Here is a 27479-nt window from a genome sequence, read left to right on the forward strand (position 1 = left end):
GGCTTGTTTTCTTTCCTCTGTTTTACTTCAGTAATTCTCTAGATGGCCAGTCTCAGCTGTAAGAGAATAGACGGGTACAAACAAACTACATTAGAAGTTTTAAAGTGTCTTGTGTGTAACCAGACATACATGTCTTTGTCAGGACATGGAGGTTGTTTGTTATTTGATCTGAATGTTTTATCAATGCTGGAGAAAGGGCCCGATGACGACGCTCTGTGAGGTCCAAGTGGGAGCGGCTGAGGGCCCCCGCAGCTCCGAGTGAACCCACCCCTCTACTCCTCCTCGGCCACAGAGCAAATATGGCTGATCTTTGTTTCGAGTGTGAAATCTTGACGGCGTCTTTGTGTCAAGTTGGAGGAGTGGCATTAAGAGGACAAGGTGAGGGGGGGTTTGAGGAGCTATTGAAGGACACTGAACCTCTGCTGGCGCCCTCGTCTGTCAGCCTTTGGTAGTATTTCTTAATGTCCTGTATGTTGCACTCAACGAGTCCAAACACTTATCCACTGATTGTTGTTAACTTGGCTCGAGTAATATTATTATACCTGACAACACTGTTGATCTGTTCAATGACGAGTGTGATGTTGTTAACTCTGTAGCCTGATTTCATGTCAAATTAAACTTGTTACACAAACGACACACAGACGTTTTTGAAGTGGTGTTATGGGATGAGTCAGAAAAAGCTGCAAGTGCATACAAATCTAAAAATTTTACTTTGACACATTTTTCTGTGTAACTGGGTCATTTTAGATAAAAATAGAAGCTACTGGTAAAGGATGAGTTAAAATTTAGATGGATGTATTTTTAGGTTGAATCCCACAGATTGGAGAGACAGTCTTAAACACTAATGAAGCCTGTGTTGGTTTTAAATACTCTGACTGTAACGTCAAGGTAGGAATATATTGTTAAGCTGCCTTGAGGATAGAAATGTGTTTAATATCTCAGGCATCTCAAACTACAATGTACAGTATCACCAACTCAGCTGAAATAACAGTCACTACTTTAAACTAACTAAATTTCACACAGCATTCCAGATACAAGCAGGAGTTTCTGTGAGTATGAATGTTTCTGCTCTTCATTTGAGATATTAAGGATCTGACAACAGGGCGGCATGGTGGTTAACACTGTGGCCTCACAGCAGGAGGGTTTCTGGTTTGAATCCCGGTTTGTCTTTCTCTGTGGAGTTTGCATGTTCTCTCCATGTCTACGTAGGTTTTCTCCATGCACTCCAGCTGCCTCCCCGTTCAAAGACATGTAGATTGGGATTAGGTTTGCTGGAGAGTCTGAATGAATGTGAGTGTGAATAGTTGTTTGTCTCTGTATGTGATGAACTGGCGACAAAAGCAGAAACTACAGTAAACTGCACCTGCTCCCTTCAAATAGAGAGAGGTGGTTTTCAGCCTGGTCCTGGTGGTTCAACAGGAGGAGAGAAGTGGAGTGAGGTGGAGAGGGAAACGTGCTGACAAGAACCAGTAGGTGGCGATGACTGACCAGCTGAGAATGAGGGCAGCCTGGATCCAGCTGCACCAGAAGAGTACGCTAACAATTATATTTCATTTTCATTAGATTAAATATGATAATCCTTTACTATTCCCATAATTGGGAAATTTGCTGTGTTGCAGGAAAAAGTAATAAATGAGAACATGCAAAATCTAAATATAGAAATACAATAAAGATAATACATAAAAGTATTGCAATTATATGATTGAATCACAAGTTTATGGTTATATTATTGCTGACATGTGCACGCTGTGAATGCAACAGTTTGATTTGACAGTTTTGTAATTTATAATTCCAAAGTTTTTTATTAGAAAAACTGATAAAATTATACAAAAATAACAAACGTGTTTGACACCTTACAGATCTGAGGGAAATGAATAAGACTAGACATTTTGCTCTTGACCAAAATTACATTATGGACTATAAATGAATATATTTCTATTTGCTCTGTGTATTTGTAAAGAATCATGGCACTGATCAGATAAACACTCTCTAATCATGTGTTTCTATTCAACCTACAGATCCAAATATACCTGTCGTGCTCTCCACCAACTAAATCAAAGACCAACGCTCAGTGTCAGCGAGTTATCTTTGTCCTCAAGGACGACAGGAAGGAGACAGCCACCAGCAGCAGAGACGGGCGCCGCTAACGTCTCGTTGTCACGGTGAAGAACGGAAACGGCAGCATCACATATTAAACTCAGTATGTAACTGCTTTGAGGTGAGACAGTTCTTTAACTTACAGTATTAAGACCCATCCAGTTCATCCAGGAGTATTTACACAGTGACAAGGTTTTGTTCTTCAGGCTCTGAGCTTCAGCACATTCAAGGTGAAATTAAATTAAAAAAAAGACTACACGAAAGAGCCAAGCCTCTTCTTGAATTGGAGCAGGTTGACATCAGTATAGATAAACTGAAGCCCTATAAGTCTAGAGCAGTCTAGCGGACAGCTGAGGTCAAAGCTCGACATAGGGTGAGTCATAGGATTTGTGAGGTTGTCAAGATCCCATTGAGAATTCTTCCTAAGGGTTCACAATTAACAGCTTGTAACATTCCCCTCACCTAAGACAGTAAGACATGTAAAACACGTTGAGAAAATGTGAGCCCTTCGTTAAACCTCAGAGTGCAGAGGTCACTCTAACTGGTCTGTGTGTGTCTGGGAGTGTGTGTGTGTGTGAGGATGTTTTGTGTTGGGGAAATGTTTAATATCGATGTGTGTTATGAAATTTCAATGTAGAATAGGTTGTAGAAAGCAAGAAAGGACTGTTTCCATTTATTCGTAGGTTCCTCTGTTAACACTTGATGGAAAGCATCTCTTTTTTAACATGGTCCCTTGGTGTGGACAGTTGGATGTCAAGTGTAAAGGAAAACTATCAAGAGAGGTTAATATGGTGAGCAAAGTCAAAGGGGAACCACAGATGCATGAAGCGACAGGTGAATACCAAAAAATATCAGTTTCAAACCACGGGTCAAAATCACTGCTGTGATACTTAATCTTTGATTGACAAATTACAAACAGGCAGGTTTAGAACTGCACGAGTTTTAAGAATAATACAAGTTGTGTGTAATTAAGTGTTATTCTTATCATTCAGAAAGTGTGGTGTAAAATCATCTTCACAACTCTTCACCTATCTGCACCTGTCACATTCCTCATGTCCACCTGCTCCAGTCTGTTCTTATGACTGTGGTAAAGAGGTGTGGCGCTGTGGAACCTGAGATATGAGATGGTAAACAGGTCGTTTACTTCCTCCAGTCACTGGGTCATGTGTTAACTGGGCGGAGGGACACTTTCCCTGAGGCACGTCTCACTGACAGCTCGGCTGAGTTTTACTACAGTGGAGCTGAGCTCAGCACCTTGTTATTTACATGGCAACTGTTTGTCAACTTTCGGAAGCCAGCTCGAAATATCTTACATGCCTTGCTTGTCTACACCCTTATCAAATAATACTGTAAAAGCGAAAACACAACACCGTGGCTATAATTCCAGCTGGTGTCACTGGCACAACTCCCTTTGGTCCGGACCACAGAATATATATCAAGACCAGACCTGCTGCTCTGGTCCAACACCGTGCATGTCTTCTAGAATTCACAGAACTGTTGGAGGATGCTGATGAAGAAGTGAATGACAGGAAGAGGCTGCAGTAAGCGGAGATCACCATTAAGTTGCTCATAAAGCTCGGTATCCATGGAAAAGCCCTGCGCCAGACCATAAAAGAAACAGAAGACATGACGGACTGCAGAACGCTGCAGCTACCAGCTCTAGGTCAGGAGGAAGGATCCCAAGTGGGCCCCAAGATGTGAGGGACACCCACCCAGGTCCGATCAGCCTGTGGTGGAGCTTCCTTAGCAGAGGCTGTCTTATAAAGGCTGAATCACCCGATGGCGATAAGGTACACAACTGATGACATGTCCCTAACGTCAACTGGTGGTGGATAACATCTGCTGGTGGTTAGCAATTCATTAAACTAAGACTTTCAGAAGTTAAAGTGATATTCACTATTATGTCCTTTGTTCTAAAATGACTGCAGCCAGCCACCGGGGGGATCAAGGGGATTTGGCTTCACTTTTTCAGAGCTGTCATGTCCTACATACAGTCTGATCGATGTGCTCTTCAGACTGTTGTCAGTAGAGGATGAGTGAAAACAGGCTGCTCACATGTAGCAGACAGGCATATTAGGTGAGCAGTTCTCCATATAACAGCTGATAATCTCCTGTATGTGTGAGTGTTAGTAACTCGACTCCTCGGGGTCAGGACCTGAGGTGAGGAGCCTCGAGTGTTGAAAGGCCCTTGTTTGCAAGAGGTCTTGGAGGAGCAGATTCTGTCTCCTCCTGCTGAATGTCTAAGAGCACTTATCACTTTGTAGACGGCCTTACACTTAGCAGAAATAGCTGCAATGATCCCGGTGGTGACTGCAGTCGCCTTCAATTTCCTCACTTCACTTAAGGAGGAGGAAATAGTGTTCAGCAAGTCAGGTGATACATCTTCAGTTGTTTGCAGAGGCGGACGTTCACGGAAGTAAACACACTCTTTACTCAGTACTTTTGTCAACAACAACTCAAGTACTGACTCAACCTCTTGACTCAAGTAAATTGATAAAGTACAAACGCACACATATATATATATAAAGAAAAGAAAAGTTACAAGACAAGGATAAGTATTAATACACTTTTTTTCTCTGTCTTTATATTATCTTTTTGATTTAATATTTTTCCCTCAAAATTATTATTTAATTTTTTTTATTTTGAGGAGATCTTAGTGATTGGATTATTAATATAACAATAACATTTTATTATTATGGTTCCTGTCATTAGTATTATTATCATACCTGATTTCATTGAACCTCCAGTTTATGTTCTCTGCCAATTAATAATAATAATAATAATAATAATAAACTACTCAGCGGAAGTACCACTGTATTTCTGCTTTAAATGTATACACACACACACACACACACACACACACACACACACACACACACACACACACACACACACACACACACACACACACACACACACACACACACACACACACAGACACACACACACACACACACTGACTGACACACACAGAGTCTCAGTGGTATAGTGATATAGTGCAACACATGACACAGTGGTGAGAGCCGCCTCTCACTTAAGCTTGGCAGGAGGAATCCTGAAAGAATTTCACAGCTTTCACAGTGTTCAGGGTGAAAGGAAGGAAAGTATTCCTGGCCAACAAGATGCATCAATCCCCAGCCCCATTGATTATTGCGCCTTAAAGAAAATACATGAACAACAACAACCCTCTGGTTTGTGGTGGTTTTGTATCTGGTCTCTTCATTGAACTCCAATCTTAACAGAATTATGTCAATTCAGTTTTTGTGGATCAATTTCTTGTTTAAAATGATCTATTGACATTTAGTTATTCCAGATGCCCATTGTTTCTGTTTATATATCTACCCTTATTCCAGAAATTAGTGTCTGTATGTGAAACGCATGTCTCAAACAGTTCATCTTGTAATCTTCACATTTGGCTAGTATTTGTTTATTAAAGGCCCTTGGAAGTGCAGTGTCCAATGTGATGCTTTCAATATTAATACATTTTGAATAAACCAGCGCTCCTTCTATTAGCTTTTCCTTATCAAGCAAATAAGGACAAGAGGTGTCAAGTTGTTGTTTAAACACTCTGCAATACATTTCGTTCATTCCAACCTGAAAGCGCATGAGCATGTTGAAGTCAGAACAATCGAAGTGGGACCTTCCTAGGAACACAGCATGTCGGTAACTCAAAGTCTGGATCAGTGTGAAACTCTCTTTTTTTTCTTTATTCTCCATGCAACATGAGTGGAATAAGGAATAAAAGGGTTTTGACTGCATGGATATTCTGTGTTTCCTGTGTTTTACTGGAGCTCAAGAAATGATAAGGAAGTGACTCACTAGACCTTAAAGAGAAACACAGAGAGTGGATCCCTGCACTGCGAGGGAGTAACTGTAATTAAAACTCAGCTGTACCTCACGAAGAAGACACTCTCCAAACCACAAAATGAAAGCGGTGTTCCTTTTCATGTTTCGGCACAAATGGAGAAGTTAAAACCTTTGCTGCTCGGTTCTTGTACAGTAATACTCTGCAGTGCTGGTACTTTGAGCTGCTGACGGCACAGAGGAGAATAAGATGCAAACACAGCTGCAGCACAGAGTTATTATTCAGTGTAGAAACAGTACAGTGGGGGATTGTGGCTGTAGAAAGCTCCTCTTAGTGTTTCACTCAATAGTCACACCACTGCCACAGAGGTAGGAGAGGAATTATGACACAAAAACATGCTCTACATGGATTCATGCTTCTTTTAATACAGCAGTGTGTTTAATGACTGCGACTTACATAATAAGTCTTTGTATTATTATGGAGTAGCACGCAGACACCACCGGATGGCTAAAGAGCTCAATTCAAAAAGGATGTATCTCCCCATCAATAAAATCCTGTTAAATATTTGTTATGAGCTCCATGGTAACCAATAAAATGCTCATGTCTTAAACAGTATTCACCTTTTAGAAAAACAAGCTGGTATAAACATTTATGAATGCATTGTTACAGGTTAATGTACCCTCATGTGTTTGAAAACATTAATTTAGTGAATATAGTTCAATTAAATTATTACATTCCAAATTTATATTTTATTAAGTAATTAAATGAATGCAATTATACATAATCATCAGTATAATGGTGGATAAAGATGACTGTGGCGTTAACTGCTGATATGTCGAGTTAATATGTCAGCCTTGTTTGATATGAGAGAATTAGAAATACAAGGAAATCAAATACAAACACGAAGCAGCCATAAATGTGTCTTATGTAAACTCCTCAGTTGAAAGGTGTTTAACAGACAAAATGTTTATTATTCCTCTTAACTTACCTTCATTTCCTTATCTATCTTGGTCAGCTCTTTAGTTTGACTTTGAACAACTGCACCCGAGATGCACTCTGCACGCACACACACATTGTGTGTCTGTGACTTCAGAGAACATTCCGTTGATTTCCTGGAGACTCACATTAACCTTAACCATAATTACTTATTGTCTAGCCCTCCATTTTATGTTATATGGACTTGCTTTCTGTCCCCATAATGTGACTCAACAGATTTAGGTCCCCACAACATGAGTAGCACCTGGACCACACACACACACACAGACACACACAGACGCCACCATAACCATTCATAGTGCGGCAGGTTGCCTGTTTACTGTCATCCGAGTGCTGACCCTGCTTTCCTGCAGCTTAATATCTTTATGTGATGACGTGCACAGAGTGAAGGACCTTTGGATTTTACTTTTTATAACAAAATGAGGCTGCCTCATTAAAAAACACTCATCACCGTGTGCAAGTCTAATACACATTTATATTTGGGTTGTGGATTAGACTTTCCATGAAGAATTTATTATAGTGAAAATAAATTGCACACAATCAAGATACAAGGCACATCAACCCAACACATATTGCTGCTTGTTGTGATCACTGTACGACAGACCAGATAAACACTGGCCGCCCATAGATTCAGCCTTTGTTTACTCTGAGTACAGGGCTGCACTTTCCAAATGATGACATTAGATGGAAAAACATTCAAAGCCACTGCTCGACATGCTCATGATGACACATAATGTGAAGCTGCTGTGCCCTTCCCACATGACATCATGGCAACTAATATAAATGCATTCGTACTATGTGTCAGTGTGAGTGTCTCCCTGGGAAGATTATGCGTAGAACAGAAAGCACAGTACACCAAGTAACGATTTTACACACACTCCTCTAATGGATGTTATGTCCAACCATCACCAAAACAGTTTGTGTTGCCATGGCGAAGAACAAAAGGAACCACCCACTTGAAAAATGTGAGCAGCCCCACCATATCTAAGGAAGATAGCATTGTTATTAATACTGGTCTTTGAGAAACTCCCTACAGACTGGAATGTGACCCGCGGAACTGAAACTTTGATCGTGCCACTACCCAACATTCCCTTTCACTTAATTTAACACTTAACGCTGCAATAAAATGACACAATGAGAAACCGTACTGGTTAAGCCTGGATCATTTGACATCACACAACAGCAAGAGTGTAAGAAAACTACCACAATATTGTTAGAAATATAACATTTATTTACAAAATAGATATATTAAGACTTTAGATTGTTACTGTGCAAATAAGAGCAAGCGCTGAGTAGAGCACAAATGTTAATAACTTAATTGTATTTCATCCCAGATTAAAGTTTCTTTAAAAACACTCTGCTTATATTTACAAAATTGAAAATTTACTGTATCTGCATTATGCTGACTACATTTACTACGATTCATTGCAATCTTCAAACACAGAAGACGGACGATGAAAGCTATTAAAGCATATTAATCCACATTACCTCAGCACTTATTGTTAAGTAGCAGGATGAAATGCAAATGAAAAAATAGGCTGATTGTTAAAACAGCTGAAAAAATTTACATCCCTCACTTATGCCATACAACTGTCAGAACTATAAATGTTGAAGAATTGTTATTATTTACTCCACATATTGCAGCTAATTAAAGTACACTGTACATACTTTAAACATGTTTAAAACTGTGCTGATAATATCATGCTTGGTCATTTAACACAACAGCAACCTCCACTCTGGAAAAGCAAATCATGCAGGAAACCAGCTGTCCCTTATGACCTTATGTCTCCACTGGGTCACGAAAAGAGTAAACAAGCAGCAGAGTTCGCTGCACATGACAGATAACTGCCAGTCTTTCTTCTCTTGGGGTTTCTCCTTAGTTCCCATCATTAAGTTCAGGATCACAGACTTGAAAGAGAGCCGCTGTTTGACTTTCACAATTCTGTCTCCTTTTCTTCCCCATCACCCGATTCTAAGTAATATTCGTCATCGGTTGTCGTGTCTGAGCTGCTGTCAGATGACTCATCAAAGGTGCTAAGGCTGGACACATAACCTTTGGAGGGCAAACGCACTCTAGAGGACTGGCTGTCCACTGCTTGTGGTGCTCCAGGTGGGTTAGGAAAGGTGGGAGAAGAAGGGCTGGGGGGTTTGGACATTCGTCTGGACACTGGTGACAGGGGAGGTGTTGCAGGCGGTGTGGGCTGACCCTCTGCATCCAATTCAAAATGGAATGGGTTCATGCTTCGGCTCCAAAGATGAGCTTGCTTTGAGCCTGTGGTATTTCCAGGTTGAGAGTCTCCAGAGCTCCAGGTTCCTAAGCGCCTGGTCAATGATCGAGGAAGAGACCTTGATTTAATTTTAGCAGGGTCACTGGGAAAATATGAACCACTGTTATCACCTTGGGGCCGGCAATCGTATTCTGTGGTCCAATCAGGCCCGAAAGACCACTGATCTAAGTCCTTGCCATTACCTCCACAAGTCAAGGATGATTTCGAGAGATCACCCATACTCAGAAATCTGGATCCAGTGGAGATGCGTCCAGGCCCTGAGGGTCGACTGGAGAGCACTGAGCTCACAGAAAATGACCTCCCAGGCTCAATGCCATATTTTAAGTCTGCATAGGAGGATGTAAAGTGCTCGTCGTCCTGTCCTGCAACTGGACTTGGAGGACCAGTTGATGCACGGCTTCTTCTTGAACCCCCCAGGTTGATTCCCTCTCCTGGCTCACATGGTGAGGATGACTCCTTGCAACGCTGTAGCTTTGGGCTGTAAAAGACATTGTCGTCTGTTATGTCAGGTGAGGAAAATGGGGAGACGGGGGAAATAGAGGGGAAGGGGGAGAAAGGGCTCCTGGAGCTGGATGTGGACATCCTGAACTGAGTAGGACAACTATCAGAGGGGTTGGGGCTCCTACCAGGGCTGGGATCTCTACATGTGGGTAACTGGAGTGTGGGTTTATAATATGTCCTGCTGTCATTGAAAAAGTCCAAATGATGTATTGTTTGGCTATGGGGCGTGAGATGAACTTGGGTTTTATTGTCAGACAATCCTGCACAAGCATTTTGCTCATCTTGGTCAGTTTCCGGAGTAGATTTTTCTGACCAAACGGAGAACCGACCTCCTGTAGGTGTGACAGCAGTGGGTGGTATGATACTGTATCTGTTTTGTGTCTGTATCTTTGTACACTCTGTTCCCTGGTCACTGTCCTTAATATCCACCGATCCCTCCTTCTCTCTCTCCCTAACCGTTTTGGTCCTGTCAGTGGTGACATCACTGACAGTGCTGATGTCCCTTGATCCACTGACATGGGGTGTTTGGGAAGCCTTTTTCCATTTCCAAGGAAATGATAGATCGTCATCAGTCCGTCTGGTGCTAAATGTTTGTTTTATTTTGTTAAGGACCTGGTCCATTTTGTTGTTAGTCTTGTTGGACCTATCTGAGTCTGACCTTGACAAACTGGAGTTTGGTGTGCTGACACTTTTCTTCAGTGCAAACCGGCTTTTCTTTGGGCTTTGTTCATTGCTGCTTTCCACTGAAATAAACCTGCTTTTACCAAGCACATTCTCCTTTGTTTTACTTTTGCGGCTTCCCTCACACTGGGACTGACTGTCTGCTGAGCTGCCACTACTGGAGCTCTGACCTGAATGAGTATGCGGTTCCCCTGTAGCTTTCTTATTCTGCACTCTGTTGGGTTGTTGACTTAACTTGGTCTCTGTATGTTGCAAATGTTTAGATGTGGTGTTCTTCGAGGCAGTTGTAGCTGTATTTGCTTTAAATTGAATGTTGTAGACCAGTGTTTCAGTTACACATGTTGAGTTGTGTGCCCTTTCATCTGGTGAGCTGATATGAACTCTGTTGTTGACAAGTAATATCTGGCCATTCTTGGGATCTTGATTGGTATTCTGTCTTTGATTGTTGAGTTGATATGTTTCTGAAGCCTCACAGGAACTTTCTTTTGTGGCAATTTTGTTTTTCGTGGGAAAAGAAAATGTCTGGGTTGGGCTGACGGATGCCAGAGGGGATTTGGATGTGGGTATGGCTATGCTTGGACCAGGCTCAGCATGTAAGGAAAGTGGAGTATACACTGACTGAGAAGCTCGTTGGAAGAGGGGTGATCTGGGTGTAATAGCCTTAGGTTCTCCCTGTGTTGTCCTGCTTGACATAAGACTGGAGTAAGGCGGGGAGCTATAACGAAGCTTATAACCAGTTGAAAAGTCAGGCGGTAGGGAAAGAGCAGCAGAGGAATGGCCCTGGACTTTGAAAGACTCTCTTGATTGTGTCCTCTCTTGCCCAGTTGTGGTTAAGTCCTGTCTAACTGGTTCAGAGATCAGAGTGTCCTTAGCTCCTTGCTTCGACATCTCTTGCTCCATAGATGTTAAATCAGCAAGGTCAGATGACAGGGATCGATACCTCCCTACTTTCCCAATCTGTATGCTGGAAGTCTTGGGGGTAGTTGGGCACAGAGGAAATGTATTTATGGTTGGACGTCCTGAACTTAGAGATGGGGAAATGGATGGGGTTCTAATACAAGGTGAGAGAGGACTTGTTGGGACAGATGGATCTGATTTCTCCACTGTGATGGGCTCAGAACACTGCAGATCCACAGAGTCCTCGAATGTTACTCGTCTCACTCTCTTTCCCTTCTTGTTGTCTCCTTCTGGGCTGCTTGAGAATCTCCTGCCTTCCTTAGGGTTGGATGCATCTAAGTAGCTGGGGCTTGTAGTGATTGGGGTGGTAGGGGGGGTTAGGAGAGAGGAGAGGGTGGTGGTGGTAGGAGATAACTTGATGGCAGGAGTAAGGTAGGACGGGCTTGGAGCAGTTGTGACTGCAGGATGGCTGGCAATGTTAGTAGAGGTGACGGATGCAGTGGATACAGGGATGTTGTTTATTTTAGGGGAAGCACTGACAGTGGGAATCAGACTAGACACTACTTTAGGGTGCGTGGGTATGAAGACATAGCTTCTTTTAAAGCCAAGAGGTGTGATGTAGGCTGTGTCAGTTAATTTGGATGTTTGGGAAGAAGTATCAGTGTTTGAAGTGTGAACGTAGGTCTGAGAGGAAACTGGATGGAAATGAAAGGAGGAATCAGTTCTGGTGTTTGGGGTTGGAGGGAGACCAGGTGTAGTTTTAATAGTAGGAGCTTGACTGCTGAGAGGGATGGTGGAAGAAAGGGTAAGAGAATGTTTGGTTAACTTTTCAGAGTCCTTGTTGTGAAGAGATGTGGGAGTGCTGCTTGTTTCGGATGAGCCAAGATAATTTTTGTATTTGCTGCTGCTCTCAGTGGGTGAATCTGAGCTCTTGAGATTTAGCAAAGTAGGAGCTAATCCAGTTAGATCTGCTGGAAATGAACTATTACTTGGAGGACCCTTGCTAAGCTCTTTAGGGTGACTCAGTGTTGTCGGTGCTGTAGCTTTGTTAAATCGAGACCTAGACAAAACATCTGGTAAATTAAGAGGCTTTAGTGGTTCCCTGTTATTTGAATAGGAGCCATATTGCCGTCTGAATAGTCCGTCTGATTTGTGTTCAGGTAAGTCCTTTATTTGTTTAAGGCTCTGAGTTCCTCCCTCTGTCATAATAAGGTTCATGTTACCTTTGCAAACCGACTCTGTTGTGTTTGTGTTGTCCCTGTTATTGGGGATTTGACTACTAAATCTTTTGCTGTCAGTTAAAGTTGGCCCTGCCAAGGCACTGCTATTATTGCAGGGTGGAACTAAGGGTGTGTTCGGCTGGTCTTTGATGTTGGTTGTATCATCAGGGCTTAAAGGAGAACTGCCTTCCTTGGTTACTTGTTTCCACCAGGAAGTGGATGTCAGTGTGGTCCTTCTCGGGAGGGGGGCGGTTTTTAGGAGGTCAGAGGGATAATATGGGGAATGTCTGGGCGAGGGGATTGAGGTCTTTGGGAATAGGTTTTGATTTTTGTTTGAACCCCTGCAGATCTGTTGGCTTGCTGATGGCACATTACTCAGAAATGCCTGTTTGAAACATGTTTGAGGTTGTTGAGTGAAGGGTGTGTCTTTTTTGTTCTCGTTTAAAATTGAGTTTGAAAAGAAGGGTGATTCTGACACACTTCTTTCTCTGTGGTTGGAGGATGATGGGGAAATGACTGGCCCGATTTCAGTTGACCTATAAGAAATGGACGATGGAGAGCGGACAGGCTTTGACCTCTCGATCTCATTATTATTGAAAAAGGTTTGAGAAACATGTGTTGGGAGCAAGTTTCCTTCTTGATCCATTGGAGCAGGATTTTCACCAGGGAAGGAGGGGGATGCATTGGAAGTCCTGCCACTGGAATTGATTCGTCTTAAAGACAGAAGCAGACTGCTGGTTGTTGGTTTAGAGCTTAAAGGTGACAGTGGTCCTTGATGGCCGGTTTGTGGATTTCTCCTTTGTTCATTTGGGTCAAAAGATGGAGGAGATAGTCGTGGTGTATATGTGGTTACAGGGCTTAAACCACCTGGAACTAGTTTCCTGTCATCAGTCCTTCCAGAGTGTACATCCAAAGAGACAGTTTGAATCATTTTCTTAGAATAGTCCATCCTTAAAGGATCACTCATTGTTGACCAGTCCAACGTGTTCCTCCTGGTACCCAGAAATGGGGCTCTCACTTGGGGTTGTGATCCCTCTGCCATAACCCTCACTGGACCATGTTGGTTTTGAGTCTCCTCATGAGCATTCTTTGCCACAGTGCTTGTCACATCTTGTAAATTCCCCTGAGAATCGTAATTTCCAGTTTCCTCAAATCTTTTGATCCGTCGATTATGGCCACTCCAGGTTGGAGCGAGAACTCCGACCACAGTGGAAGACAGCATGGTGACAGCAGGTTTGGATAGTTTAGGATCCCTTTGATTCTCAAGCGTTGTATGGTCCTTTATATCTTCCTCTACCTCTATTGGTCCAGTGCCAGTCCTTTTTAGTTGAGCCCGACATGGACGCAAGGGCAAGCCATTACATTGATTTGGTCCATAGAGACCATTTGGCAAACTGTGATCTACATTCAAGTGCCTTGTAGTCTCCAGTCCATTGCAACCAACAGTGATAACATCCTTTTCCTGTTTGGCTAGAAATGGTTTTGTCTGTGGTAAACGGCAGTAACTGTGTGTCTCTGCAGGCGTGTCTGGTGCTGATGATCTGCTGTTCACCTTAAAAGAAAAGAAAAAAAACAGGGTACATATCAGATGTCATAAACTTAATACAAATGTACCAAACATCAGAATATTACAATCATTATTTAATGAAGAAACACATCATATTTTTTCCATTCCAAATGAATTTGTATAGATCATTGTTTATTTTAGTTGTAATACAAAAGCCTAACTCCTTATATGTCAACTTCAGCTCATCTTATCATGCCTATGTAAATCCTGTAAACATGCTACCTGGCTTTTACAGCAAGTTTACTATTAGAGCTGTATTATGAGGTGGCAGAGAAACCAGAGCTTTGCTACAGCCTCCGTTCCCATGGTGTAGCTATTTAAGGGATTCAGGCCTTGGCAAACAGGTTATTTCCAAAGACATGAGAGGTTTCAAAGGACATGGACACAATGCACGTACACGCCCTTTCCATTCTACCTCTTAAAATAATAACCAATCTCAGGTGTTTTCAGAACACAATGTCACTTAATGTTTTGATGTTTTATGTGAACCTTGAAGTAAGTACCTGGAGTATTGATTTATTTGGAATATTTTAGATTAACTGAGACTCAAATGTACAATATAACACTATTTTCATTCCAAACCAGTGTTCCGTTCACATTATGGTGTATTATGGTAAAAATTGTGGATGATTGTTACCTGGCAGGAGCCGTTCGCAGTCTCAGCCCTCTGTGGTTCAGTCAAACTGGCAAAATAGGAGGGAGAGGAGACATTAAAACCATTGGGGACACAAGACAGAATTACACCTGCCACAGACTGGCCATGACCTACAGTTTGCACAGCTTTTTATGGTTTCCCAACATACTGTAGTAACTATGGATATGAAGCTTTGATTACAGACAGTATTTTTAGTACAATAAAAGGCGTGGCATCTTTACTCTTTTATCGTTATTGGGTGTGTTATACTAATTAAAACAGAGGCCAACAACAAATTAATTGGACAAGGCAGTTAATCACCTAAATGAGACTGTAGTATGTGTTTACTGTAAATATGCAATGGCCTGTTTGAGAGCCATGGAACAAGCCTGAAGAAAGAAAGCCTTTGTAAAATCATGAATTTGCTGTGCAATTTGTAAACAGGAAAGTGAAAAGAAAATTGTTGGAAAAAAACTTAACGTTAGATGTTTCACAGAGACATCAACCATCTACGATTATAGAAATGATAATAAGGATGAGAAAAAATAAACCGTCTCAGTCTTTGTGTCGTCTGTTGTAATGTTTTTGTGGGAACCATTTGAGGAATTTGGCGTCTCGCATTAGCCAGGGTAATGCTGATCAGCAGGACAGTCAACATTCCTTGTCCCTCTCGGCTAAACTGTTTTCTCCCCGACGCTTGTGCACTTAAAGTCACACCTCACAACCTTTTACGAGAGCACTACCATGCTACTTGCTACTTTAATGTTGGACATGGCAGCACATGGATCACACTTGAGTGCATTGCTCATGCACGATCAGACATTCTATATAAGGACATGTTGGATGGTATGAAAAGACTGCAGGTGGCAGACAAAGAGGTGTGTCATCTCTTGAAGCAGTAAAGTCAGATTAATCAATTACCTTGTATTGACTTTTGAAATCTCACCCTACATCACACATTGGCACGCAAATAAGTTCAAGGGAAAGTTCACAGCACCAACCTTTCAACGTTCAACGTGTCTCCACAAATCAAAATTCACCTCTAATTCTCTTGTGCTGCTGTTGAAAACAGATGATTTGTGACACGTTGGCAGTAAAATGTGCCCTACCTCACCTGGCAGGGCACTAAAAGCTTTATATCTTTATACTCTTGAGTTAAACACATATCTCTCAGCTAGGTCCACTTTGTTAAGGGCGCTTCCTTGTTTATACAAGGAGCTGACCCCTCCAGATAGTGTGTCACATGCTGCAGTATGCAGACAGGGTCAGCTGGTTCACTTTCTATTTAACTTAAAGTTTGAAAATGTGATCTTATGACTCTTAACAAATTGTTACTACTCCACATCTCGGCAGCAGCTCCTGTGATGGAACAGTTTACCAATGAGAGGCAGGAGCCATCAATAAGCCAATAACAGGTGGCTAATACATGTCATGTTGACAAGAGGTCAGAACAGTAGTGATTCACAGAAAGATAACAGACCTTGATGAGGATTGATAACAAGAGCAGAGCCAGTCCTGTTCGCTAATGAGCCACGGTTACTGAACTAAAACAATTACAGTACAAATAATGTAGAGATAAACTGTATATAAAGATGGACGACGTGACCGCTTCCCATAATTGAAGCCAAAGCATGTCAATTGCCACCTGACGGTACGCTGCAGAATAGGTCATAAATCCTGCCTCCTCCATGGGAGATGGACCAAAATAGAAAGTCAAATAATTATTTCTCAAGTCCATGTCCATTTTTTCTGATTCATTTTCTGATTGATGCTATGACAGGTGGGTGAAACGTAGTGACTGACCGCTGAGAATGACTTGTGACAGTTTGATCGCTACAGCACAGGCGCAAGCTCAAAATGTGAAAGATAGCAGTATTTGTAATTGGCTCCATTTCTGAATAGTGGGAGGAAGTGGGGACAACTCGTCCATCTTTATATACAATCTAAGGTTTCAACCAATGGGATTTCATGCTGTATAGGAGGTTTCAGTAACGATTAGCTGACCGACAATTGGACACTGAGGGAAGGCTGGTCTGTGAAGTCATCCGATTATAATCTTATAATAATGCTGGACCAAAATATCAGAACAAGTCTGCATATGTGTATGTTGCTACATGCACTTTATGCAGACATGTAGCCTACATGCATAAAACAGGCATCATTTTGTTTTGTTCAAGATTGTCACACCACACGCAGACCCAACAGCATGGTGATATAATGTGCTACATCTCAAAGCAGGCCCCCGTTAGTTCCTGGAAACAAAATTACCTATGATGCCGTGTCTTTTCTTGGCTTACCTGTGTAGACAGGAGTCGGACTTCCAAATTAGATGTGCACTCTCAAGGTTTCGATTCCTGGAGAGTGTTATGAGGAGCGAGGAGGAGAATCTTTGTCCATAAGGTTTCTGGAAGTTGACCTCCCGCTGTCTTATTCTATCCGCTCCAAAATGTTGTCCTGTAATAGATCCAGAACAGCTGATTAACTGCTAGACATTCAAATAATCAAAGCTAAAAAGATTCTTCACGTATACAGAAATGGTCAGTGTGTGTGTGTTTTTCACCTCTGTGTGCTCCCTCCTGACTGATGGAGGATCGGGGACGGTCCTGGACTTTTGGGATTTCAACAGCTATATGATTTTCAAGCTGAAGCCTCTCAACTGTTTCACCCTGCTGTTCTCTAAAAAACAAAACAAATAGAATTCATTATTTCAGTTAGTATACTCTACTGGGTCCAGCCCCAGTACCCGCTGTGCTGCCCCACTGCAGCAGCTGGGGGAGGAAGTGCCTTGCTGAAGGGCACTTCATTTTACCCAATGGGATAATTTAAATAAAGGTCGATTTCAATCAGAGAATAGATTTTTTTAAAACCAGCCCTAACTCCATGTATAGCCTCCACAGTTACACTGTAACCTCTTCATGCCACAAGAATTTTTTGATGACAATGTACATTATTGCAAAAGAGTTTAATAAATAGACAATGTTCTATACTACATTAATAGTTGTAAAGAGTCATCGACCTCTTTGCAGTTGTTTGTTCTAATGTTATGGGTTTTATTTGTGTGTGTATTGAGGTAAAAAAGACAGTAGTAAAAAAAAGACAATCTCTTGTCCGGTTAATCTTTTATCCTTTTATGCATCGCAATGTAATATATCTGGTACAGGCAGAAAACTTACGCCAAGGTAAATCAGTCAGACATGGCTCTCATCCCTTCAGCAGTATTGAACTGATAAGATATGGTTACACAATAAATCAACTGTGCTCACACCACGCGTTCTCTCTCAACCAGAGGATAGCACTAACACACCCACTCAAACATGCACATTCTACTGCTGCTGGCCTACGCAGATCCCACACTGAGCCCACTGCCCAACACGATGAGGCAGCTAACGAAATATTAACACGTACAACTTGAGTCCCCTGCAACCATTACCCGACAGAACAAATTAAACGACCGGACAGTTTTCTGTGAAGAGACACTCCTGGTTCACTTTCAACTCACTTGTTCCTGTGCAGGGGAAAATCACTGCTTAGGATCTGCACAGGCCTGTGTTGCTTTGTGAGCCTTTGTGCGCAATTAATTTTGATCTTTCTTTCTCGACCTTAACATGGACCATCATGCACAGCTCCAAATCCACCTTGCCTTCAGGGGTGACTCCATGACCTCAAAAGAGCATAATCTCAGTCAAGCTATTACAAAAGCCTGACATGATGCGACATGAGACAGAAGCAGAGAGATATGTGATAGGGGAGGGAGGGAGATCTTCATGTTCGTCGGCTGCTTCCTCAGTTCCAAGGCCAACACAGCTTGGTGTTTTGAATCCTGCCTCCGCCAGAGGCAACAGAAGAAACAGTACAATATGCTCTGCCATAACAGTCCCTGTAAACCTGCCAATTCAACCCGTCGAACGAGGAGCTGCTGCTCAGACAGTACGTGCTGGAGCTCCATGATCACATGATCACATGTTAACCTACAATAGATCTCAAATGTACATGAAATCTGAACAGGCTCTGTTTAGCCTACAGCCAAAAAGAGTAGGACTGCAACTAGGGGTTACTTTCATTGTTCCCGAACCTGTGGTCTAAACTTAGAATTCATTCCAGAAAACTGAGAGAAGGTTGTCACACTTTCTGTCCTTGATGTCTTTAAATAATTGGTTTTGTCTAAGTAACAATATACGGGACCCAAAGTTAATCTATTAACAGTGATTTGAAGAGTTTGAATTCTCAGATTCAGAGAAGCAAGAAATAGCGACTTAAACCATGTTGGAGCTTTTTCTCCCATCTGATTGATCAATTTCATCAAGTGATTGTTTCTGCTTGTGGTGAATCTGTGGCTGCAGAGTTACAAACCACACAGTGAGATTTTTGATTAATCGGGAACTATTATTACAATTGTTTTTAATATTCTGAATTCACTGGCCTCTTCCAGCCTCTGTATGAAGTAACATCGTCCATGTTAGTTTAGTCTAGTTGCAGATCATAAACAGTTGCCGTTCCAGCTGCAGCACGTGGTGGAAGTTAACATTGACATGATGCTCCTCGTGTTGTTACCCTGTTGCGTAATGTACATTAACAATTAACAAACTAGAACGTTGCTCAGAGAGTGCATACCTCGCCTGAGGCTTATATCCTATCTTGTGATGTTAAAGAAGGTGAAAAATAAATTCCTGGATCTGTTCCAAAATTTTATGAGTTAGTCTTTGGGTCACATCCCATCCCAGTATAAGATTAAGTCATCCTGCTGAGTGACAGGCAGACAAACAACCAAACAGAAAGATTAACAAACGCCATTTAAAATATAACCTACTTGGCTGAGGTATTAGATTGGTATCACACCTGTATTTTATTCTCTTTGTGTGTCTACATATTTTAGGGCTGCATCGAAAGATTATTCTCATGATCTAATCATTTTTTGATTATTTTCTAAATTGACTGATGAGTTTTTGGGGCGATAAAATGCCAGAAATAGCAAATCATATCACCAGTCAACTGCGGCTTGTTTTATTTATTTGATTATCTTTATAGATTTCCAATCATCAGCACAGAGGACGACAAAAACTGAAAATGTAAAAATCTGAGAAATTAGAGCAAGTGAGCTCTTGGGATTTGTGCTTGCATTAATCATTTGATTGATTAAATTATTTATAGGAATGCCAGACTGATGGCAAAATATTTTTTGTTGATGCTCAAATAAATTTATCTGCTCCAACTTTTTTTCTATAAAATAATTAAATGAGACACTAAATTATCTTTCGTGGTGCCTTTTTGTTTCTGCAGAAATACCTGAGGGATTTGGCAGGTGCTGATCAGCAGCAGCACGCACTGATGTGCACCCGGATTGACACCAATGACCAGATCTGACTCTGTCTCTGTGTTTCTCTGCACCAGTAAACAAGCGATCCTGTCCCTCTGCTCGCTCTCTGTTTAAACACTAACTTATTAATCTTTCGTGCAGGAACACTGCTTTGACTCTTAACTCCCATCTTAAAGTATGAAGCCATTGCTCGGCATAAAATTTGCATTAACCAATGAACCAGGTTTGGTGATTGATTAACTGAACAAGTAAAACATTCATTGTTCTGTTTCCAGCTTATTTCTATCAATCAAACTGGCTGTGAGTCAGTGAAAACAGAGGGACATCTCATTTTTCAGTTTTTAAACTAAACAAATACACCTGAAACATTTATTTTGAGATGAATCAGTAGAGTTAATGTGCATTCTAATGTAAATGGGACTATGGATTGTTGTCAAAGTACTTTGGTGACCTCTGACCTGACATCGATAAAACATTTGACCTGTGCTGCAGCCGTGAAACGTGCCCGCTCTGTGTGAGCCGTTTGTTTTGATGCATCGTGGGCTGATGACCAACTGTTATTTTTGCATTGTGGTGTGTGTCTCATACAAGTATGTCGGTGTGTTCTCCATCGCAGGTCAGCCTGGGTTGTGGGTGTGTGCGTCCAGATCTGCCAGCTAACACTTACATAACAAAAGATCCAGGCTGAACCCGAGTGTGGGTGTTCCCGGCACTGACAAACACTTAATGCCCCAACTAATGATCAACACCCTTAACTGCTTTTTTCAAGTATCATCTTCCAGTTAATAAAGTTAATGAGTTGGCGGTGGTAAGAGCAGATGGTCAGGACAGAATGAGACTTGTTCTGCCACACCTTCATCCCTTGTCACACTTCCAGCATGGGTGTTTATCTTGCAGCAAATAGATGGATATGATATAAGAAACAGAGCTGTGGGCATGCAGCTACAGCTTGAACATGGTGCTGACAGATAACCTGAAGGCCTGAGTGTGCAAGCACTGTATGTCAGGCATGTTAAACCACTGAGGCTGAAATGCACCAAACTACTAGTTAAACCCTTGTTACTGATTATACTAGTTTGTGATATTTAAGAGTCCAACAGGCCCTGGAACGCTCCACATTCCACATATACGTCACATTTCATTTACAAAGGGAAGACCACGTCTCCACCAAACTTGACTTAAAAAAAGGGCACTTTTCCCAAACCAAGACCAAAAAGAACCACTTTTATAGAGTTGTATTGGATAAGTTTGTGTTACTTTCACGATCACTACACTCACATGTATCAAAACTACGACATAAAACACGTGGAAGTGAAAGTATTTTTCTTCCTCTTGCGGCTGTCAAAGTACGGTCACGGTCCTGCGGCTGATCCACGAGGAACATGTAAATACGGCTGCAATTGTTATCAACCGAAATCACACAAATAAAGTCACACACCGTTACGTCTATTTGTTTTAGCTGTTAAACGTGTGTTTGCTTTCCAGACCAGCACTGAAACCCTAAATGTGCAGATTTGTCAACGGAGTTCGGCGTGAGTTTCTAAAAAGACTCCAGCAAATATTTTAAAAAAGTGCATAACTGGTATATATCTGCACCGATGTGACCGAAACGCAGCCGTGAATCGTGACATCTCCTCGTTTGGCTGCGAGACACAGATCTGCTTCCAGGCGAGAGCTGGAACACCTCAATGTGCAGATTTGTCAACGGAGTTCGGTTTGGGTTTCTCACACCGCGGCCAAAATGTCTCCGGCGGATATTAAAAAGTTGTCAACAACATCCAACAAGCACAAGAACCGTCTAAACTCCGCAAGAAGAACAAGTGTTGGGTGAAATAGCGTGAAAAGCAGTCGGTGCAGTTACCTTGTCCGCAGGGTTCGTGTGGTGCTGCGTGCGGGCGGAGCAGCTCTGAGCCGCAGCTCTCCTCCTGCGTCACTTGTTGACATCCTCCTCCTCGAACCGGTTCAGTGACACTTCGCTGTTCACACCGACCGGTCCACGTGTCCAGAACAGATCCGGAGCGGAGCGGATTCCGCAGCAGCAGCAGTGAAAGTCAAGGTGTCCGCGTGGAGGTCAAAGTTCAACACCTGCTTCCCACAGGTGGGACAGTAAAAGCTGCACCGGCCGCGTCCCATTTCTCAAGTCCTGCTCCAGAAGTTTCCTTCCCAGGACACTGTCCAGCCCACCTTTGATTCGTTTTTGTTTTATGAGAGATATTGAGAAATTAATATGTTATTACACTTCTATTACACTTCTTTTACAGACAAAGTAACTCACATTTATTGTTTCATCCATTTGGCAGATTTTTGTGTGCAAAACCTTAAAAGGAAGCTTCTTTTCAAATCATAAATGCACCACGATTCAAGTCATAATTTACTTAATGTATACAAATGTGAATTAAATGGATAGTTCACCCCAAAAGTGTATTCACTCATGATCTACTCGCCACTATGCCGATGGAGGGGTGGGTGAAGTGTTCGAGTCCACAAAACACTTTTGGAGTTTCAGGGGTAAACAGCGTTGCAGCCAAATCCAACACAGTTGAAATAACTGGTGACCACTTATTCATGTTTTAAAACACAACAGAAAAAAAACCATTCCTCAATACTGCTCCTGTGGCGTCATCCAAGTTTCTGAAGGCCCCACCATTCGAATTTGGCTTGAAACTGCATCATTTACACCAAGTTTTTAGCCTTTATTTTTCGGTGAACTATCCCTCTAAGACCAAACCAAAGAACTATACCCAAAATGACAGACACCATCTTTGAGAAAAAAGTATTTGACGTTTAGGGAGCTGTCATGTCATCCATATATACAGTCCGTAATTATACTAGCCACCAAAAAGCTGATCTCATAAAAATGATCATGTATCTATTAAAACATTAACTTAAAAAATGTCCTCATCTGTCTTTAGATACAATTCTTCATACACATCATTATTAGTGCACTCAGATGGTCTGTATCCTGCAACTGAATACACAGGCTTTGATTCTAACTGATTGAGGAAGGTTTGCATTGATTCCTGAGGGATTATATTCTCCAGGCAACTGTGCAAGAATTGATCAGAACTGAGCCCACATTTCATCAGTTTTCTCTTTTACTCTAAATTCCAGGGAAAACGTGTTGAAGGTTTTTTTCCTGTCAATCTGACTTCCACACCCTCCTCAGCCACCTGGCACCAACTCTCCACAGCGCCCTCTCCCTGTCATCGCTGCTGAGATGAAGAAGGCATCCTCAACTTTATCTGATGCATAGCACCCTTGTTAGTTAGAAACACCAAACTGAAGTTACAAGATAATCTCAAAGGTTTTAATATTAGGTGAAAACAATATGTGCAGAATAATTCTACAAGGGACTAGCTTGTGTTGCCCTGGGTCCAAAACTCAAAGACAATAGATCTACACTGCACATGGAAATGTACGTGACACATTCATCCATAGTTTTAAAGGCTGACATTTATTCAAAAAAATCACCAATCTAGAAAAATGTAATAAATAATCATGCAGAAAAATTCACAATTTCCACAAAAACTTCCCCAGACTAGTTAGGAAGTTTATGACAAACTGGTTATTAAACTAGAACCTTCCCTATAACATGTCAAGATAAACTCAGTGTGCACTTTATTAGGAACAGCATGCTAACACTAAGAAGTTCTCACCATTGTTCTCACATACCCAAAGTTCTTTATGTAATGGATTCCACAAGAGGCAACATTCTCCTCCGCATCGACCTCATTACACGACACATCATCTCTGCAGATCTGTCAGCTGCACATCCACACTGTGTGAATCTCCTGTTCCAAATCTCTAAGGTGTTCTGCTGGATTCACATCAAGGGCCACTGACGTTCACTGAACTCACTGCATGTTCATGAAACCAGTTTGAGGCGACATTTGCGATGCAACATCACATGGAGCATCATTCTGCAGGAAGTAGCCGTTAGAAGATAGTAAACTGTGGCCATGAAGAGATTAACATGATCAACAACAACACTCAAATGGTTCATTGAAATAATTATAGTAATATTGGTGTGTGTCCAGTGCAGCCTCAGATCTGTCACCTGCAGCCCGAAAAGAAACCAGATGAGGTCAGTGTTGTTCCATAGAAAAGAAAAACACATTTTCATGAGACTAGAGCTGATACGTGATGTAGACCGGCAGATAAAATCACAATATCACGGAATAACATCATAATGATGACGTTTTATTTTTGATTATAGATGGTAAAACTTCAAATCGTTATAAAATAATTAACTTCAATTATATTGGTTGTTTGCATGCAAAAGACAGAAAGACAGCCACACAAATGTATATAAAACAACCCAAAACATTAAAGGATGAATTCAAATTTCAAAAGCATGTATTTACTTTAATTTACCTTCTTTTTAGAAAGAAAGAATTTTGAATTTTAAAACAATTATAGTTCATACCATTATAACACGTTAAAATGTTCTGCCATTACGAATTAAACATGCAATTACAAATTTATAATTTTTCAAAACAAATACACATTCAATAATTGTAGCTTCATCATTTGCATCAGATTTCAGTGTCTGTGTAAAACATGTCTCCAGGACCTTTTAATAGAATATAATCCAGTGGTTGTCAGAGCTGTGGAGGAAAACCTCCTCCTCCTCCTCCACCCTCTCCTCCTCCTCCCTCTCCTCCCCCCGCACACAGAGGATGCGGGACAGTGTGCGTGGTCCTGACTCCTCAGATCATCCCGAGCACAGTCCGGACAGGGGGCCGCCTCCACGCTGCATGGGATCACATCTCTTCAGGAGCCTCTTCTCTTCTCAATTTTGTATTTCCTCCAGATTCTCCCGGCCTCTCTGTGCGGGCTCATGACGGAGCTCGGATCTGCACGATGGGGATAATTGTTACCATGGTTCGCTTCAAATGTGCGTGTTCCCGGAGCAGCAGCAGCTGAGGTTTTCTTCCAAAGTGCGAGTGGATCGTCACAGCGTGATGGATCATACACATGAGAGCGCAGTGCTGAGAAAACTTTTTGTTGTTGGGATTTTGGGTGAGTTTGATCTCCGTTATTATTCATTAATAACTGAGATGTGCTGTGTGTGTGTGTGTGTGTGATGAGGAGAAATGTCCCAACATCACACAAAACTCAAAGTGGAGCCGTCTTTGCATTGTTAACCCACGTCACCACTTGCACAGCACCAAACAATCCTCCCCAGGGTGTTACTGCACAAATACAGGTCTCATGGCAGGAGGGCACACAGCTGTACACCCAGTGTGTGTCCCTGCATGTGCACTATAACACAGAGATGGCTGTAAGAAGTACAAGGATCATCCACCACATCTCTCAGCAGCACATGCAGTTAGTGCAGGAACACTGTACCACGGCTGTCATGCTCCAGTGGATAGACCTGACCTATATCAGGGCCAATGGGAATTTGTGGATCTGGCTCATTAGCTGGTGGTTGGTACACGGATGAATTCATGTATGAAATTATGTTCCATGTGGTGCGAGGCTTTGACCGACAGACCCTGACAGACACACACTGGTTTAACCGTAGATGTTTGTGTTGACGCCGTGGAGATGTGTTGTCCTGTGGTGTTAGTGTTGTTTTAATCCCTGTTTTGTCCTGTGATCAGCAGTGGGAAAGAGGGTCAGCAGAGCAGAAACAGTGCTGGTTCACACACTGAGCCGAGCAGGAGCACATGTAGAGGCTCCAAGATGTGTTGATCAGGGCCCAGGTCTCTTACTGTGGTTGAGTTGATCTTATGTGTTGTGGGGAGCCCTCTCCCAAGCGGACACATGAGCTGGGTGATACAGCATTTCAATTTCAAGGTCTGCGATTTAGAAAGACTTCCCTCAGGCTCTTATCTTGAGGCAGAATGTGGCTGTTTACCCATCAAGCCCTCTGGAGAGGTAAAGCTGAAATGGATTCAAAACACTTCAGGAATCAATTTCCACATTTTAAAGAGTATAGTAATAATATAAATAACTTCAAAACACAGTTAAGGTTTTTTAATCAAAAAAAATAAATGAAAAAGTTAATATAATAATAAATAAAAGAATAAAAGAGCTAAAATTTAAGGAAGACTCCCCATTACAATAATGAAAACTATAGTTAGATACAATTAGGGAACACAATACTATAAAAGTATATTTGAAGCTTTGATTCAAAGGACTTGGCCTGCGGTGTTTCCTGGGGCAGAGTGTTCCAGAGCCTCAAGGCTCTTATTTCAAAATCTCTGTAATAGTGTTTTGTAAGTGATTAAAAAAACCTTAAAACACACTGGAAACCAGAGTAAAGAGGCTATAACCAGGAGGATGTGGTCCAACCTGTTTACTCTGGCAAAAATTCTGGCAGCTGACTTTTGTACTGTCTCAAGACGCTCTACATTTGCAGTTGCAAATAGACTTTTGCACTAATAAGAAACTATTAAAAGCTATTTGAAGAGCAGGCAGCATTAGAGCACAGAGTTACAGATGAGAAATTAATAAAAAATAAAACGTTATAAAAAGATTTCCTCTGGGAGATTGTTTCAAAGAGTGGGAGCTCTGACAGAAAAGGCCCAGGGCTCCAGGGACTCCGGGCGTTCGCTGGGGACCTCCGGTTACGACCCGGCACATATGGTGTCAAAAGATCAGAAATTTATTTAAGTGCAAGTCCAGAAGGGGAACTAAAATTCAGCACTAAAATCTTAACATAAATTCTAAGGTTTAAAATCGGAGTACTATGCTCTGTTTTAAGTTGAAAGGAGGATGTTCATGTTGAGACTCCCCTGGATCTCTGCCATGTCACAGCTGTGGCCCTACAGCTCCGTGCAGCCACGCAGAAAACCAGCTTACAGGCTCCTTTTCTCAATTAAAACATCATTAAGGGTCAGTCTCTGTAAATACTGAGCATCACAAAACACTTTACACACGATCAAACGTCTCTTATTTATTTTCAGAGTGAGTACAAATGATAAGCAGTGGCTTTGCTATGATATCGCTCGTCTAAAAGAGGTTCCCCATCCATATCTCCACTGGGAAAACCAAAACGTATCAAACTGAAATCGTACTTTCAGTCTAAGAGCAGGATGGTTGGTGGGTAAAGTCAGAAAAAGCATCTGCTTACCCTAATAAAAAGTGAAGCATCTTTTCTCACAATGTGGGAAGTCGCCTCGGGGGGGGCTCCCTTTGTTCCACTGGAAAACAGTTGTTTATCTTTGGGTAAAATGCTTTTCTTAGACCTGTGGTGGGAGTGCAGTGGGCTTGGATCCTCTTGGTGCATGTGGCTGATTTGATGTGCATATCTTGGGGTGTATGTTGGGGTTTATCACTTGCACATTTCAGGTTTACCAAACAAGACAAGTCACATGTACGACTTGAGAACGCCTGCTGCTTGTGTGTTTGCACAAATCCTGCTTGTGTGTGACCAGTGGATTAGTTTGCATGTGTATTATCATATTTTGGTTTGTTCAGCGTAAAGAATATTTGTCCAACGTTTAATTAATTATAGTCTAACTCATA

General features: G+C 41.8%; 2 protein-coding genes across 2 annotated transcripts in view; one reads left to right on the forward strand and one right to left on the reverse strand.

Moving 5' to 3' along the window:
* Window positions 1–8166: 8166 nt before the first annotated feature.
* Window positions 8167–21900, reverse strand: zmp:0000000991 (mucin-2). Its single transcript, XM_061094119.1, has 5 exons — window positions 21862–21900; window positions 17247–17362; window positions 16984–17140; window positions 14690–14735; window positions 8167–14037 (listed from the first exon to the last, which is right to left on the reverse strand). The coding sequence occupies exon 5, from the start codon at window positions 13705–13707 to the stop codon at window positions 8833–8835; it is 4875 nt and encodes a 1624-aa protein (XP_060950102.1). The 5' UTR covers window positions 13708–14037; window positions 14690–14735; window positions 16984–17140; window positions 17247–17362; window positions 21862–21900; the 3' UTR covers window positions 8167–8832.
* Window positions 21901–24706: 2806 nt separating this feature from the next.
* Window positions 24707–27479, forward strand: part of LOC133026774 (receptor activity-modifying protein 3-like) — a 28092-nt gene continuing 25319 nt past the window's right edge. The window contains exon 1 of the mRNA XM_061093732.1: window positions 24707–25022. Coding sequence (XP_060949715.1) covers window positions 24896–25022 — 127 coding nt within the window. The 5' untranslated portion in view covers window positions 24707–24895. The remainder of the gene's footprint in view (window positions 25023–27479) is intronic.

Source organism: Limanda limanda, chromosome 20 (assembly GCF_963576545.1).
Source record: "Limanda limanda chromosome 20, fLimLim1.1, whole genome shotgun sequence".
In the NCBI taxonomy this organism is placed as follows: Eukaryota; Metazoa; Chordata; class Actinopteri; order Pleuronectiformes; family Pleuronectidae; genus Limanda; species Limanda limanda.

What these genes read in the sequence shown, in the direction of transcription:
- zmp:0000000991 (XM_061094119.1), bottom strand. Translation starts at nt 13,707, where the DNA reads ATGCTGTCTTCCACTGTGGTCGGAGTTCTCGCTCCAACCTGGAGTGGC.